At 36.5% G+C, this 18,787-nt stretch overlaps 1 protein-coding gene across 1 annotated transcript in view; it reads left to right on the top strand.

Annotated features, from left to right (window-relative positions):
• The window catches only part of cntnap2a (contactin associated protein 2a), a 598,272-nt gene that overhangs the window by 445,265 nt on the left and 134,220 nt on the right, over positions 1 to 18,787 (top strand). Inside the window, exons 14-15 of the mRNA XM_073831069.1 lie at positions 11,993 to 12,149; positions 16,332 to 16,459. Coding sequence (XP_073687170.1) covers positions 11,993 to 12,149; positions 16,332 to 16,459 — 285 coding nt within the window. The remainder of the gene's footprint in view (positions 1 to 11,992; positions 12,150 to 16,331; positions 16,460 to 18,787) is intronic.

Here is an 18,787-nt window from a genome sequence, read left to right as displayed (position 1 = left end):
ATTTTTGAACGAATCTGTTGAAAGAATGGTTAATTGACTTCTTTATAAAGACTGTCACTTTCTTCGTTCCTGAATTAATTAGTGTTTTTGAACAAATCTGTTGAAGAAATGATTCATTGACTTCTTTATAAAGACAGTCACTTTTTTCGTTCCTGAATGAATCAGTGTTTTTGAACAAATCTGTTAAAGGAATGATTCATTGACTTCTTCATAAAGACAGTCACTTTCTACATTCTTGAATGAATCAGTATTTTTGAACAAATCTGTTGAAGAAATGATTCATTGACTTCTTTATAAAGACAGTCCCTTTTTTCGTTCCTGAATGAATCAGTGTTTTTGAACAAATCTGTTAAAGGAATGATTCATTGATTTCTTCATAAAGACAGTCACTTTCTACATTCTTGAATGAATCAGTATTTTTAAATCAATCTGTTAAAAGAATGATTTGTTACCTTCTTTATAAAGACTGTCACTTTCTTCGTTCCTGAATGAATCAGTGTTTTTGAATGAATCTGTTAAAGGAATGATTCATTGACTTCTTCATAAAGACAGCCACTTTCTACATTTCTGAATGAATCAGTATTTTTGAATGAATCTGTTGAAGGAATGATTCATTGACTTCTTCATAAAGACAGCCATTTTGTCCCTGAATAAATCAGTGTTTTTAAACAATTATGTAGAATGCATGATTCGATGAATTGTAAGTAAATAAATGTACTTATTTTGTTTGCAAAAGTCACCTATTTTGTTCTTTAGTGAATCTGTTATTGAACCAATCAGCTGAATAAATGAGTCAATGATTTACTCTTAAAGACAGCCACTTGTTTTCGGTTGAATAAATGAGTCAATGATTCACTCATAAAGACTGTCACTGGTTTTCATTCCTGAAAAAAAACATTTTTTATTGATTTGTTGAATGAATTATTCATTGACTCACTCATACAAACAGTCACTTTATTCCTGAATGAATCAGTGTTTTTGAACGATTATGTTGAATGCAAGATTTGATGACTTATTCTTAAAGACATTTACTTATTTTGTTTGCAAAAGAATAGTTACCTATTTTATTCCTGAATGAATCGTTTCAATAAACGAGTCAGTGATTCACTCATAAAGACAGTCACTTGTTTTCATTCTGAATAAATCTTTTTTTTTATTGATCTGTTGAAAGATTCATTGACTTACTCATAACCAATCACTTGTTTCATTTCTGAATGAATCAGTATTTTTGAATAAATTTGTTAAAGGAATCGTTTGTTGATTTCTTCATGAAGACAGTCACTTTCTTTGTTCCTAAATGAATCTGTATTTTTGAACGATTATGTTGAATGCATGATTCGTTGAATCATTTCTAAAGACATTTACTTATTTTGTTTTTGAAAGACAGTCACCTATTTTATTCCTATTTTATTGTTTTTGAATCAGTTTAACAAATGAGTCAATGATTCAGTCATAAAGACCACTTGTTTTCATTCCTAAATAAATCATTTTTTTATTGACATGTTGAATGATTCATTGACTCACTCATAAAAACAGTCACTTGTTTCTTCTGGACCAAAACAGCATATTAGAATAATTTTTGAAGAATCATGTGACACTGAAGACTGGAGTAATGGCTGCTGAACATTTATCACAGAAAGAGTTATATAATTTTTCTTTTATAAAGTTTTCATAGTTCCTAAAAAAATCCATGCTGAGCACCATATCTTAATCCTCTTCAAACTCTGGCAGATTCACACAGCACATGAATGTAGACTTTGGACCAGTGACCCTTCTCACCTCTGCTTGGCAGTCATGAAACATATTTTGGCCTTTTATATCTTGCCTGCCATATCAGCCCGGAGGATTTTTTAATGACTACTGGAGATGGCTGGATATTTTGTGTTATCTGGAGGGAAACAAGGAAGCTAATGATGCCATATCTTGTGCATTACCTGTCTCTGGATGTCCAATTACCTCCTTTAGACTGAGAAGTGAGAGGGGCTTGGCTAGTGCAAACTGCTAGAGTGTAAATCACTCTCTGGTCTCAATTTAAAGCCGAACGAAGTCAAATAGAAACGGCGTCAGATAGCCAGGTGGATCAATAGAGATATTGTTAAGGGAGTTTTGTCTGACAGAACAGCATCTCACTTCTGTGATAAAAGTGAGAAGGGAGAGAAATACCTCAGGGCAGACTGTGAACAAACAGGGGAGACTGTGGAATATCTGGCAGAATGCGCTCTGCAGTATTAAACTCTTACAAAGGATAGCAAATCACATGCTAACTGATATGTTGATGATTTTCAGAGAATGGATGGTTATTGTTATTCATACCCAAAATTAAAAACTTTGTCATCATTTACTCACCCTCATGTTGTTCCAAACCTGTATTACTTTCTTTTTTCTGTAATAATAATCCTTGTATTATCCATACAATGAAAGTCATTGGGGTCCATGGACTGTGATGACGCATTTCCACAGTTATTAACACCATAAATCTAGCAATTTTTTATACTTAATTTTTTATTTTATTTTTTAATTGCATTAAATGACACAAAACTAACGTTGTTATTGCTGTGATCTTTCTCATTTTCCCCACATAATGAATGCTAATGATTATTTAAATCAGAAAGAAAGCCATACAGGTTTGGAACAACTTTTGGATGAACTATCACAATGATAGATTTTTAGTTCGAGTTTACCTGTTCACTTTGTCATTTTTATTGCTTTTTCCCTCATATTAAAGACAGAACATGAATCTACATGTAGAAGAGTATTGAAGATATTGAATCTAGATGAAATGTGAAACAGATCTGAGCTTGTCTTTCCCACCAGAACATCTCAAGATGGTTTTTGTCCATATTACCCTGCACACATTGTTTATGATGATGTTTTGTGCACATTTAGTCACCAGAGACATAAGCATTTCAGTCTGTGCTCTACTAATTCCTCTATATTTCATTGAAAAGCATCCATCAGCGTGTGTCTCCTCACACCTACCGTAACAGATAAGCTCGATAAGGCCCATTTATCAAGCCGTTCTCTATTTAAGGAAAGAGAGAGTGTCGATCAATACCAGGCTCCCACTGGGGTTCATTCTACACAGTGGGTTGTACTGTCAGCGAATCATTATGCAACAGTAATCTCCCCAACTTGTGAAAAGAGCCGTCCATGTCCTCCAGAGAGAAGCTCCTCAGCCAGACTGATGATGAGATGAATTTTCGATCAGTGCCAGGTTTCAATGTGGGGGCTGCCTCTTTTTTTTCCAGGAGGAAAGCAGTGCTCTCCCAATTTAGGTTGGTCTGATGAGCTCTTCTTCCTGGCTATCGTGTCAGACTTTCCCCATGGAAAGGCAGACAGGCGTTTCGCGATGGACGGCGACGTGAACAGCCGTTCTGGCTCTGAAGAGCTGGCTCCCGCCGCTGTGATCCTCCTGACAGGAAAATGAAGCTGTCATTCAAGGTCCTGATGTGTCGAGCCAAGATCCCAGCATTTACATGTGGCGGCTGGGCTTTCCTTCTCACATGAAAGGGTGGAAGACAGACGTCACCCTTTTTTACATCACTTAGATAAAATGGGACGAGGCACGAGGGGACCTTAGAGGAGACAGGACTGATAAAGATGGAGGGACGTGTCCTTTGAAGTGACAGGGAGCTGCAAATTTGAAAGGGATGGCGTAATGTGGGTCCCAGGCAAGAAGAACTAGATACGATGGAAATGAGATTTGTGTCTCGCCGATCGATTTTTTTTCTGGGAGGGATTGAAATATTCGTGCCAGGTTTCTGTTGTTTGAGGGGAGAGAAAGAATGAGAGACAGGGAAAGTGTTGGAAATGTTGGCGCTGAAATAGAATTTGAAGTTTCATTTATAAAATGGCTCTCGAGACACATCAGGCTCATTGGGGAGCCATACGCATGCAAATACAGTGCGAATCTAGTAAACGAGAACAATTCTTTTAGTGTTTTCCCTAAACAGCTGTTGTTGGTGGTGAGTTTCTTTTTCCTTGCTTTCATTTGCCGCAGAAATCAAATTAACCTCCAGCTTATCGTTACGGAGGAGGTGATACATGATATTCACACTGGGGTTTGATCAAGGTGAATATCAAGCATAGACTGTATACTCATAATGTATATAGAGGATGCTGGGACTTTTTAAACCAATTAATATGTGACTCTGGACCACAAAATCAGTCTTAAGTAGCACGGGTCTATTTGTAGCAATAGTCAAAAATACATTGTATTGGTCAAAATGATTGATTTTTCTTTTATGCCAAAAATCATTAGGATATTAAGTAAAGATCATGTTCCATGAAGAGATTTTGTAACTTTCCTACCGTACATATATCAAAACTTAATTTTTGATTAGTAATATGCATTGCTAAGAACTTCATTTGGAGGTGATTTTCTCATTCTCACCCTCAGATTTCAGGTATTCAAGTAGTTGTGTTTCAGCCAAATATTGTTCTATCCTAACAAACCATACATCAATGGAAAGCTTATTTATCATATTTTTATCAACTTTCAGATTGTGTACAAATCTCAATTTTGAAAAACCTTTATGACTAGTTTTGTGGTCCAGGGTCACATATTTTCTCAGGGTTCACTAGTTGGTTTTTGAAAGCCAGTTTTAGCATTAAGCTTTCACTCTTAAAAATAAAGGTTCTTTATTGGCATCGATGGTTCCATAAAGAGCCTTGAACATCCATGGAACCTTTCAAATGCAGAAAAGGTTCTTTGTGCAAAAAAAAAAGATTCTTTAAGCGGCTTTCACACCAGAGGAATGTTTTTATAATTCCTAGAACTATTGGCAGAAGTTTCAGCTTTTTCGTGTGTTTGCGCCGCAGGAACTAGGAATGTATTTAGTTCTAAGAACTCTGTTTGTGGGAACTAAATTAGCTCCTACTTCAGAGTAGGGTCTAAAACAGTTCTATAGGAAGTACCAGTGGTGTAAGTGTATGCTGACTGGCCAAACACATATGAAACACCAGCTACCCAGCATTTTATTTACTCCACCAATATAGAAAACCGTGATAATAAGGGCATTTGGCTATCTGTTGTCTGCAGCATTGTGTTCTTTTCTCAGAAAAGAACCAAAACAAACCAAAAAAAAAAAATTTCTTCTATGGCATCACTTTGAAGCCTATATTTTTTAAGAGTGTTGGCTACAAAAATTACGATTATGTATTTTTATTTTTACTGCACAGGAAAATGGTTACGTTTGACAGGGTATGTTGACACACTATCTGGAGTAATTATTTTCAGTTGAACCTACAAAACAACTGTTTAAAAATGTGGGATCGGTAAGATTTATATATATATAATATATAATACCTTTTAAAGTAAATTAAAACCAAGGACATATCAGTTGACCAAAAGTGGCAGTAAAAATGTTTAGAATCCAAAACTCTGAAAGATCATGACATATATTTATTTTGGACCCTGGACCATAAAACCAAGGGTCAATTATTATTTATTATTATTTTTATTTTTTTTCAAATTGAGATTTATACATCATCTGAAAGCTGAATAAGATTTCCATTGATGTATGGTTTGTTAGGATAGGACAATATTTGGCCAAATTACAACTATTTAAAAATCTGGAATCTGAGGCTGCAAAAAAAAATCAAAATATTGAGAAAATCGCCTTAAAAGTTGTGCAAATGAAGTCCTAAGCAATGCATATTACTAATCAAAAATTAAATGTTGATATATTTACGGTAGTGAATTAACAAAATATCTTCATGAAACATGATCTTTACTTATTATCCTAATGGTTTTTGGCATAAAAGAAAAATCGATAATTTTGACCCATTCAATGTATTGTTGCCTATTGCTACAAATATACATTGCTACTTACAACTAGTTTTGTGGTCCAGGGTCACATATATTTATTTTGTGACTTTAAAGGGGACATCAGATGCCCATTTTCCACAAGTTGGTATGATTCTGTAGGGTCTTCATGAAACCTTTTTACCTTGTCAAAAACAGCTCTGACCCATTTCGGTGCATGTCTATTTAAATGATAATGCGCTACTGCTCACTCCACCCCTCTCTTCCATTTTATGTGTATTCGTTTACCATCAAAAACAAAACTAATCCACTGCGTCCTCGGTGACTCTGATGTCGGGAGAAAATGAACACTCTTATGTTCACTTTTACATTCAAATACAAAACACCTGCGTTGCTTACGAAACGTTGTCGCTACAGCTGCTCAAGCGCTGAGAAAATGGCAGACAGTGTACAACTGGCTGAGGGCGGAAATACGCTTATACAGGACAGTCCCACTCCATCAGTGGTCGTGGGTGGAGCTTGATCAGTATGACGCCATACTGCTCAGAACAGCTTGATAAGTGAGACTTTAGGTTTTTTGGGTGGTTGTGTCCACATACTGCTAAGATACATTTATATGCAAACCGTGTAAACGTGAATTTTGCATCCAATGTCCCCTTTAACCTTTAAAATTGGACAGAAATTTTTGTGGTTACTGTGCTTTGCAGCCGTTCCTGAGAGTCCGGAGTTGCCAATCTTGTTTACACCTGTTTAACGATCATTGGGTTTGGGTTACAAATGGACAATCAACTCAGTTTCAGAACCCAGCAGGAGCACAAAAAGAGCTCCATCTCCCTGTTAAATTAGCCTGGCCCGGCGGCTGTGTTTCCAGCCAAGAGTGAATGGAGTGATTGATTGAGCCTGGTGTGAGCTGAGGTGAGGGAAACAGGAAGCAGTCCATGCAGATAACACTGGTGAAGCAAACTCTATTGGCCCTAGAGTTAAATGAGGCGTAGACTTCATACTGCAAATCACCACAGACCCCCGGAAGGCCAGGTGAGGCGTGTACATGTGTGTCTTTTGGCCATGTTTCTTATGCACCTGCATCCGTCCCAGCATTCCCGGTTCAACGGCATTTCATGAGTACCAGCTGTACGGTGTGTGTCAGAGACCACTCACCATCTGTCATAATGCCTGTCCATCATCACAATGATGGGTTTTTTTCTTCTTCTGTTGTTTGTTCATTTTTCTTGTCGTTCATACTCGGTTTCTCTGTCTGGCTGCTGCTTGGCATGTCTTCAGTCACTCGGGGAGGTTGGCTTCCTGCCTGCAGTCGCCATGTGCGGGTCCCTCCTGTATCTGTCAGCTCTGTCGGCTGAGGCTGAAATGCGCAAGTCTTTATTCCCGGCTCCGTAGTGGAATAGCAGGAGTCTTTGCTACTAATTAAGTGTGGTGAAGATGAAAGTCCTTGAGATGATGGGACTTTCTGGTCGAGCTGTGGATATGTTTTTTTTAACTTTTTTTTTTTTTAATTTTGTGGAGATGAGGGGTGAATCAATATCACAAATTTATAAAAGTTTTTTCCCCCACTATTTTTTGTTGTAAGTTTTTAAGTATTTCTTCATGCAATATATATTAATTTAGAGTGAAATTACATTTAATTACATTTAAAAAATATATCCTAAAAAAATATATTTGTCATATGCATTAATTTAGATTGAAATTACATATAATTTGTGCCATTTTATTTTTTTCAGTGTTCTTTTTTATAATTTTTTGTTATTATTTTACTATTCATTTTAGCATATTCTGAATTTATTTTATATACTTTGTGTATTATTAATGTTTTTCTTGTACATTTTAATTGGAATCTTTTAAATATCATCATGATGTCGTTTTTTTCTTTACAAAAAACAAAAATGCCTTGTCAACAGTTTTTTTAGTCATTTTCTGTATTTTTTCAACATTTTTTGGGCTTAAAGATAATGTCCTTTAAATTTTTTATTACATTTTAAAAATAGTTACTATTTGTCATATGCCTTATTTCAGAATTAAATGGCATATAATTTGTCCCAACATTTTTTTTTATATTAATTTAGAGTGAACTGACATAATTTTAGTCAACAAAAGAAGTTGACAAAGTTTTAAGTGCTTGTTTAACACTCTTTATTTTATTATTTTCATTTTCTTTTTTTTCCCCTTACAATAAATGTCTTTTAAATTTCAGTTTTTAATTACATGTAATTACATAAAAAAAATTCATATGCACTAATTTAGAATGAAATGGCAAATAATTCATGACAACATAAAATGTATTATTAAGTTAGAGTGAAATGGCATATAATGTGTCCCAACAAAAAAAAAATATATATATATATATATATATATATATATATATATATATATATATATATTTTTTTTTTTTTTTTTTTTTTTTTTTTTTTAAATTTAGAGTGAACTGACATAATTTGAGTCAACAACATAAGATGACAAAGTTTTAGGTGCTTGTTTAACGCTCTTTATTTTATTCTTTTATTCTTTTTTCTAAATTTGTTCTATCTACTTTTTTGTAATAATAATTTTCAATTGGAATCGTTTAAATAACCTCATGATGTGTCCTTTTTTGCTTTACAAAAACCCTTTGTCAACAATTTTGTTCAGTAATTTTCTGTATTTTTTCACTTTTTTGTCTTTAAATGTTTTTTAAATTACATTTTGTAATTACATTTATTTACATTTTTTAAATATTTCCTTTGTCATATAATAAAATGGCATATAATTCATGCCAACAAAAACATGTTAGTCAATGAAAAGATGTCAAACTTCAAAAAACCCAACTTGAACCATATTTACATTTTTGAGATGTTCCGAACATATTATTAAAAATGTAACAGCATAAACAAGATCCAACATGAGTCTGAAGTAATACCATATATTATTTTGTATATACTGGTAAATGAGTAAATTTTACAGTTAACTTTCTGTTTTAGAGCTTGTTTAATGCTTTTTATCTTTATTTGTTATTATACAATTAATTTCTGAAGCAGTTCTTTCTTTAAATTTCATGATGCATCTCCTTCCATTTTGTAAAATCTAGAACCTTTTCTCAACAAAATTTTTTTTATCAATTTCATTGACAAGATTTACTCTGCCACAGCAAAGCACATTTTCTATTTTAATGTAAAGCTCAAGATGCAGTCACACATCAGGCATCCGCACAGAGCTCTATCTCACAGCACATTTTACACGTATTTCCCCTGGAGCTGCCTTGCGGAATCAAGCTTGTTTTAAGTAATTAGGCTCTTCCATATATGATGACAGCAGCTAACAGTGTGTCAGCTGTTGAAATAGTGTTTCAACTCAATGATTGTGAAGTTCTGATCATTTACAAACAGTTGCAGCATTCATCTGCAATTCATCTCTCTGCAGGTTAATAAAGTAAATTGAGGAAACCATTGTTTTGCTGTGAGAGACAGTGTGTGCTTGTGTGGTTTGGTTTCTGCTTATGTGGGTGTACGCATGTGTGTATGTATGCCTCTAGTGCACTTGGCAGCTCTCTACACTGTGTTTGGATTGTCTTGCCTCCTTCTGTGCATGCAGATGTGGGCATTTGCACGCACATCAGCGCTTGAGAATGGCAGTCCAGCAGCCCCTAGAGCTCCATGCATGCTCCCAAAGAGCCAAGTGTTAATCCTTTTGAGCGTGTTGTGTCTTTACACACAGAGGGAATTAGTACTTGTATCTGTGGGCTAGACCGTAAAGTACTCTTCAAATCTCAAGCACTGTAATTACTGTTGTCTGCATGTTATAAGCAGCCGTCAAACAGCTGTTCAGAGATTCAGTCCTGTGGTAGATTCTGTAGCTATGCTGGTGTTCAAACAGTAGAGCGTGACGCTAACAATGGCAAGGTCATGGGTTTTACACCCATGGAATGCATGAAATGGTTTAAAAAGTAGCTTTGCTGTTTTAAACTTTTTAAAATTTGCTTTGGATAAAAGCATCTGTCAAATACTGTACATGTATATGTAATGTAAATGAAGTAGGTTTGAAAAAAGGATGGTTGCATTTTTGATGTGTGCTATTTATGTATATGGCAGGCTTTTAGAAATAAAAAACATCTATTTACACAAGAATGTCCTTGACTCAAAAGGCTTGCTTGACCATGTTTACATTCTTTTTACTCGACTTTGAAACTGAAAATGTTTTAGATTTAAACTGATTTGAACTGTGCTGGTTATGCTGGACCTAAAAATGTTCATAGTATTAATTATTTATTTAACCATTTAAATAATCTGTAGTCTCTCATGCAGTTATGTTAATCTCATGTTAAAGTCATCCATGGACAAAGATTTCTTGGAATTTATTTGGAATTTATGGATGGATAGATGGATGGATTGATGGATGCATGGATGGTTGGATCGGGAACAATGGATTGATGGAACAGTAGACGGATGGTTAAAATGGTGGGTGGATGAATGGAAGGATGAAAATTTAAAAAGATGGATGAACGAATGGATGGATGATATATGAGCGGTTAGATGGATGGAATGGTGGATGGAATGGTAGAATGATAAATGGATGGATGATAGTAATAACAAAGGATGGATGGATGGATGGATGGATATATGATGGATAGATGTAATGGTAGAAAGATTGATGGATGGATGGATGGATATATGATAGAGATAGAGTTATAAAACAACCTATGTACAAATGGTTGGATGGATGATAGAATGATAGAAAAATGGATGGATGGATGGATGGATGGATGGATGGATGAATGGAATGGTAGAATGATAAATGGATGGATGATAGATAGAATGAAAAAACAACGAATAGATGGATGGATGGGTGGGTGGATGGATGGAACAATGAAATGATGGAAGGATTGATGGATGGATGGATGGATGGATGGATGGATGGATGGATGGATGGATGGATGGATGGATGGATGGATGGATGGATGGATGGATGGATGGATGGATGGAACAATAAAATTATGGAAGGATTGATGGATGGATGGATGAAATGGTAGAACAATGGATGGATGGATGATGGATAGAATGGTAGAGCAACAATGGATTGATGGAATAATTGATGGATGGAACATTGGATGGATGGTTGGATTGGTGGGTGGATGAATGGAATGGTAGAATGATGGATGGATTGGTGGATGGGTGGAATGGTGGATAGATGGATGAATTGATGGATGAAAGATTAAAATGATGAATGGATGGATGGATGGAATGGTAGAATGATGGATGGATGGAACAATAGAATGATGGAACGATTGGTAGATGGATGGATGAAATGTTAGACCAATTGATAGATGGATGATGGTAGAAAGATGGATGGAGCATTTGATGGATAAATGGATGGAATTGTGGATGGATGAATGGATTGATAAAATATTATAATGATGGATGGATTGATGGATGGAATAGTAGAATGACAGAGGGATGGATAATCAACAGAATGATAGAACAACAGAGATGGACAGATAGACAAAACATTGGATGGATGGAACAGTAGAATGATAGAACTATTGATAGATGGATGAATGATGGATGGATGGATGGTATGGTAGAACAATGGATAGATGGTTGGAATGGTGGATGGATGAAACATTGGATGAATGGTTGGATCAGCGGATGGATGGAATGGTGAATGGATGGATGAAAGAATTTAATGATGGATGAATGTATGGGTGGCTGGATGAATGGAATGGTAGAACGATGGATAGATGATAGAATAGTAGAGCGATGGATGGATGGATGGATGGATGGATGGATGGATGGACAGGACATTGGATGGATGGTTGGATGGAACGATGGATGGATGAATGGAATGTTAGAATGATGGGTGGATACAAGGTTAAAATGATGGATGGATGGAATGGTGGATTGGTAATGGATAAAATGGTAGAACAATGATGGATGGATGGATGGATGGATGGATGGATGGATGGATAGAATGTTGGATTGATAGATGGATGGGTGGAATGTTAGAGTGATGGATGGATGATGGATAGAATGTTGGATTGATAGATGGATGGGTGGAATGTTAGAGTGATGGATGGATGATGGATAGAATGGTAGAACAACAGTGGATGAATAGATGAATGGATGGAATGGTAGAATGTTGGTCTTACGTAATACTTAATATTTCACTTAATATTGTAAAATTCAAATTAATACAGAATGAATATAAATGGTGTGCTTTCCCTGTTTTTTTATGTGTTTGCAGATGGGACGCCTTACACGTGGTGGGTCGGCCGTGGTAACGAGAAGCATTTTTACTGGGGCGGCTCTGTGCCAGGCATTCAGAAATGTGCATGTGGCATTGACCGCAACTGTACAGACTCCAAATACTACTGCAACTGTGATGCCGACCAGAAGCAATGGTAAGCCGCACATTATCTGAGTACCAATATGCAGTTTCCATGGCGATCACCAAAGCCAGTTGCTAATTATGAGCTTTGGACTAAGTTGCTATTTGCGAGTTACTGACCTTCTCAGCCCACCTATCAAACTTATGAGAGACAAGCGTGGCATGTTCCCATCTGCCTTATTGTCTCTGTGTATTCATTAAATACCGGTGTCTGCTGCGTGCCACAGTTGTCTCGACCTCACCGCTTGTGCAAATGGCAAACAGATTGTGCTGATGAAGAAGTTTAAGTAGAGACGACCCTGATATTTTCATCAACAAAAGCTCTGACTGGTGTGTTCGGTTGCTTTATTACTAAAGAAAGCTGTGGGCGATATTGCAGAGGAGGGGAACAAGGTCATTCGTCAGACACCCTGATAGAATTGTCTGTAATGCATGTGTGTTTTGCTTTGAGACACATTCATTTACATCCACTCTAATGGGTCTTTATATGCTCGCTGTTAACGCCAGTCAGCTGTTAAAGAACAGAGAGATAAATAATCCACCTTAACACTTCAAACTCAATCTTCGATTCACAAAGAGAAGAAGAGAGAGAGTCTGTTAGTATTGCCATTACCATAGCGCCTTAGATCTGAGCACAGTTTTTTTTTAAGCCAATGCAATATATTTCAGATTTAACTAAACGTTGCGCATCTACAACATAACATCACAACAAAAGTATTTGGATGATGGCACCACAAGAATACACAAAGCCCCGAAAACTACAGTTGTAACCATTATTGTTAACTGAAACTTAAACTATTAAAAATAATTTAAATGTACTTTAGTTTTAAGCTTGTCCTAATCGAGTTATTATAGGTCTCTTAAATATGCTGAGACAGATCCTTACCCTGTTCAGCACTGAACTGGCAAGCAATTCCAGCTGCAGTGTTGAACCCATTGCCCATTGAGAGTCTCTGCATTATTCTGTCTTCTTGTGCATTTGTCTTACATGGATGACCAGTCTTTTTCGTCATTGTAAACCTGCAATATTCAAGAAATCATAGATTTAGAACAGCCAACTTGTTTTGCAGTGGCTGAAAGGGTCAACCCTTTGGCTTGAACAACCTCCTGTCGCAGAGTTTCAGTCACCTTAGAGTGGCCCACCATCTTGCAGTCTCACTGAATATTAGAGGAATGCTGCCAGTTAAATAGGGTCTGTCATATAATTATGGAAATTAGCACCAGGTGCAGCTAATTATAAACTCCAATAACTTGGAGGTATCTGTAAGTGTTCTCTAATTTTGATCAAAGTTCTTTTTTAAATATCTAATTTAAAGGAGAAGTTCATTTCCAGAACAAAAACTTACAGATAATGTACTCACACCCTTGTCATCCAAGATGTTCATATCTTTCTCTCTTCAGTTGTAAAGAAATTATGCTTTTTCATGACAGTTAGGGTAGGTCGAAAAACTCATCTCATTTCCTTCTCCAACTTCAAAATCATCCTACATCGCCTTTTTTGTAAAGAGTGTTTGATCTTCATTGCATGTTCATTTTGTAAACACTGGGTCGGTACTTCTGAAGGAATGTAGGATGATTTTGAAGTTAGAGGAGAATATGAGATGGGAGTTTTTTTGACATACACTAATTGTCTTTTACCAGAAAACACAGAGTTCACGCAGAGCTACACAAGACAAGCATTTGAGGTTAAAAAGTATATAAATTGTAATTTTAGGAAATAACCAATTGTTTCCCGAGATAAAACCCTTCTTCCTTGACTGAGATCACTTAGAGCCCTTTGAAGCTGCATTTAAACTGCATTTTTGAAGTTTAAACTTACACTGTAAAAAGTTTTCACTAGTTTCAACTTAAAAACGTCTCAGGTTACGTATGTAACCCTAGTTCCCTGAGGGAACGAGATGCCGCGTCATGGAACGCTATGGGGAACGCCATTGGCGGGCAGCACTCTGAATCATGTCTACAACCAATGAAAGACGGGAGTGACGTCACCGCGCCTGTGACGTCACTCCCGTCTTTCATTGGTTGTAGACATGATTCAGAGTGATGCCCGCCAATGGCGTTCCCCATAGCGTTCCATGACGCGGCTCGAGTTCCCGGAAGGGAACTTAAGTTAAGCAGCTGCCTTAAAATGTTAAGTTAAATCAACTTAAAAGCACAAGTCATTTTAACTAATTTTATTGTCGTGAGTTGAAATGACTTGTACTTTTAAGTTGATTTAGCTTAACATTTTAAGGCAGCTGCTAAACTTAAGTTTTTAAGTTGAAACTGGGGAAAACTTTTTACAGTGCAGGGGCACCATAGAAGTCTGTGGAAATGTTTTCCACAACAAACACAATTTCTTTATGATTGAAGAAAGAAAGACAGGAACATCTTGGATGACAAGGGGGTGAGTAAATTATCTGTAAATTTTTGTTCTGGAAGTGAACTTCTTTTAAGTTTTTAATACAGTTTCAAAATACTGTTAATTTATGAAATATGCTTAAAAAACTGAACTTATACTCCTGTTAGGATAACTTGAAATAGGACTAAGCAGTGTGACCTAGAAATTTAGAAAATTGTAGGTTGTTCTCGAATTTTGATTTCCACTGTACACACACACACACAAAATTTAGGACAATAAAAAAGACTGCAGTATTGAATCATTCATAATTGAAAGTACTGATAAAATAGTGTAATTATGAAATGGATTGTTCTGGAATCCTTGGGTACGAATCCCGTGAAAAACATGACTTACGATGAAAGAGCTAAAAGATAACGATGAAAAACAAGCTACAATGGTTGTGTTTTTACATCACATTCACTGTTGTTTATACTATCAGGTTGGTTTAGATGTAGTGCAGATGGTACGTTATTTTAAAACATCACAGAGCATTTTAGAGTTATAGCGCCAACAGACATTTCAAGTCAGAACTGCGGTGACATTCAAAACCAACGTTAAACAACCATATATACATACTATATATATATGGTGAGGTTGTGAAATCAATTAAATTGCGTTCTTTCAAGCCAAGCAGTATTTCTGTGGCATGTCGAGTTGTTGCCTGTCAAATTGCTCACTTAAATGGGTCTATGAGAGTTTCACTGTGCTCGCTTTCCATTGTTTTTCTATGTAAACATGCTCAAATGTATTTCACCAATGTGCTTTTGTCTGCAGCATCTCTCACATAACACGTGTTCTAAAAACGTGATTCGACAGCAGTAAATGGCCTCTTAGAAGGCAGCTTACTTGGTTTTGGAAGAACTGTAGACTATCAAACATTTGCAAGCATTGGCGCTCCACAGGAAGTGTATTGAATGGATTGGTGGAAAGTAATAACCAAACAGACTTTATGTGCCCCTGGTTAACTGCGTGTTTGTGCTTGTATAATGTACAATGCGTTTGCACAAGTTTCATTATGCCAAGAGCTCGGAAATTATCTTTTAATACTATATTCTTAAGGTAAACATAGCCTCAGTCAGCGAGTTGTGTCTTATTAGCATATTAGCAGCTGTGTTTTCCTGATGGATTTCTTCATCGTCTTCTTGTTTTTGATACATTTTGTGAATATGTATACAGCTAGACTGTTGGAACGAGAGAATTTCGCTGCTTCTGTTGCTGGTTTAGCTGAACACACAGTAATATGTGTTAATGGCCCATGCACAGATGGACAGCGGGTTATTGCGATGCTCTCGCCACTTGTCATAAACCCCAAGCAAACTGAACCACCATGCATAATGGATACAAATTAGGACATTGGATTTCAAAGCAGCACGTTTCATTCCCAACCACATTGTTGATGGTGTTTTTATCCTCTACAGGTTTTGCGATACATAATTATTTTTTAAATGGCTTCTCCAGTTGCATTGGCACCGTGATAGATGGTGGCATTAAAATAATGCACACATAGTGCATGTACCTGTGAGGTTTATGTACGTGTGTGTTCGCTAATGTTTATTAATATCACAAAATACGTGGAATGAGTGTTTCCACTGATTAAACAAATTGTATTGCTGTGATTAAACAGCTATTCATCAGTGTCAGAGGGCTGATTTTGAGAGAAAACAAACAGTTTGCCTATTAAAGCTTTAATGAGTTTATTAGATCTTGTCAACAAGGAGAGTTAAGATTCTGTACAACAACAACAACAAAAAAAAAAAAAAAAAAAAATGTTTTTTTTTTCCCTCACAATTCATTATGAATTTGATTGTTTGGTAGGAGGGACGATTCCGGGCTTCTGGTTTATAAAGACCACTTACCGGTCAGCCAAGTGGCTGTCGGGGACACGAATCGACCCGGCTCGGAGGCCAAGCTGACCGTGGGACCTCTCCGTTGCTATGGAGACCGTGAGTCTATTTCTTTCTCCTTAAATAAGAAAACAGCTCATGTGGGTTAACAAATGAATAACTGCACATAGACAACAAATTATGTAGTTTTAATGCTTGATTAAATTATGTAAATAGTTAATGTTGTTTGCATATTATTCTAAGCAAGCACTGCTGTTTTTTTGTCCTTTGCAATATGTGAAAGCATCTTTCTTCGTCTGGTAGTTACTGTGTACAAGGCTATGAATCTTTGATGTCTTCACATGGTGGCCTTGCAATTAAAAACTCTCCGCTGTTGAAATATGTTGTAATAATCTGCATTGCCAAAGGATTTGTTTTAATGGCATCTTCTTTAAATAGACATTTAGCATTTTTCAAGGTCAGCCCATTGTCTGCAGCACTCTGAAACAGGACATGGGGGCACAGATGTCTCCAGCGTAGTCGTCCTGAAGCTGTAATCTCCAATCAAAGTGTTTCAGTCATCATTACATCCCACAGAGGCCCCCTGCCACTCATTTTTATAAATTGGTGTCAACAGCCAGCTTGCCATATCTTCATAAATATGATCAGTTTTTTCTCTCCAAGCAATTGTGAGGTAGGCGAATGAGACAGTGCATTAAAAACATTATTATTATTATTATTATTTGTGAGTCAGATGCAATTATGAATGCCCAAGTTTCACCAGAGCGAAACTGAGAACCCAAGGGTAAAATACAGAGCCATCCCCCACCATCATCACCATGTGAAATGATGCATTTTTATGCCTCATTATTCCTGTTAATTGCATCTGGCTTATTACTTAGATCAGGTGCATTTGATTACACTCACCTGTTAGACAAGAACGTCAACTGCTGTTTTTTTTCCTCTTTTTTCCCTATTGTTCCCACACACCTGTGACTGGAAGCCATTTGTCCTATTATTCAGTTACCTTCCAGTTTAGGGCATGGAGATTTATATGAATTATCCATAGAAGGAATTGTCTAGAAGAAAATATATAAGTATGTCAGGGTTGTTTCCACTTAAGAGGGAAAGGAGGCAGTGCCTCCTAAAAAAATTTATATGAGAAAAGAATTCGTAGTACCAAAATAAAACAACACCAATATTATAAAATATAAAATATAACAATAAAAAGTGTATGAATCGCTAGTTTTTTTAAAGAAACATTGTCCAACAGCAACACCAGCAGGTACCTATGGGAACTTTTTTCAAAACACATATAGGTACGTTCATCTGTTCCGGGGAAAAAAAACGAACACTGTTTTAGCGCCACTCAGTGGACATTTCACATCGAATATGTCACAAAACGTATGTGGCGGTTTGTATTTTGCGCCTTGTGAAAAAAACGGGAAAAAAACAAACACTGTTTTAGCACCACTCAGTGGACATTTCAAATTGAATATGTCAAAACATAAGTGGCGGTTTGTATTTTGCATCTTGCGAAATATAACAATAAAAAGTGTATAAATCACTAGTTTTTCTAAAGAAACATTATCCAACTGCGACACCAGCAGGTAGAGTTACAGCGGGAGTCCGCATCTCTCTCACCTCCCCTGAGCCCATTGAGTTGTAACTTACCTGATCTCATGACGAAAACATACCTGTGGGGACTTTTTTCAAAACATGTACATGTACGTTCATCTGTTCTGAGGAAAAATACCGAACACTCTTTTAGGGCCATTCAGTGGACATTTCACTTTGAATATGTCACAAAACGGCGGTTTGTATTTTGCGCCTTGTGAAAAAAATGGGGGAAAAAACTAACACTGTTTTAGTGCCACTCAGTGGACCTTTCAAATTCAATATGTCAAAACGTACATGGCAGTTTGTATTTTGCATCTTGCATAAAAGTTCCCAGAGGTACGTTTTCGTCAGGAGATCAGGTTGGTTTTTACCAGACCACCTAACGTGTGCGGTGAGTTTTATGGTGTTACAAAATATAACAATAAAAAGTGTATAAATCACTTGTTTTTCTAAAGAAACATTATCCAACAGCGACACCAGCAGGTAAAGTTACAGCGGGAGTCCGCATCTCTCTCGCCTTGAGCCCTGAGCCCATTGAGTTTTAACCTACCTTATCTCATGATGAAAACTTACCTGTGGGGACTTTTTTCAAAACATGTACATGTACGTGCATCTGTTCTGGGGAAAAATACTCTTTTAAACACTCTTTTAACGCCACTCAGTGGACATTTTACATCAAATATGTCACGAAAAGTTTCCACAGGATTGTTTTTGTCATGAGATCATGTTGGTTTTACCAGACCCCTTAAAGTGTGCGGTGATTGTTTGACAGTGACACCAGCAGGTTAAGTTACAGTGGGAGTACGTCTCTCTTGCCCCCCCCTGAGC

The sequence above is a fragment of the Garra rufa genome, chromosome 24 (genome assembly GCF_049309525.1).
Source record: "Garra rufa chromosome 24, GarRuf1.0, whole genome shotgun sequence".
Lineage (NCBI taxonomy): Eukaryota > Metazoa > Chordata > Actinopteri > Cypriniformes > Cyprinidae > Garra > Garra rufa.
This window is presented reverse-complemented; position numbering and strand designations above follow the sequence as displayed.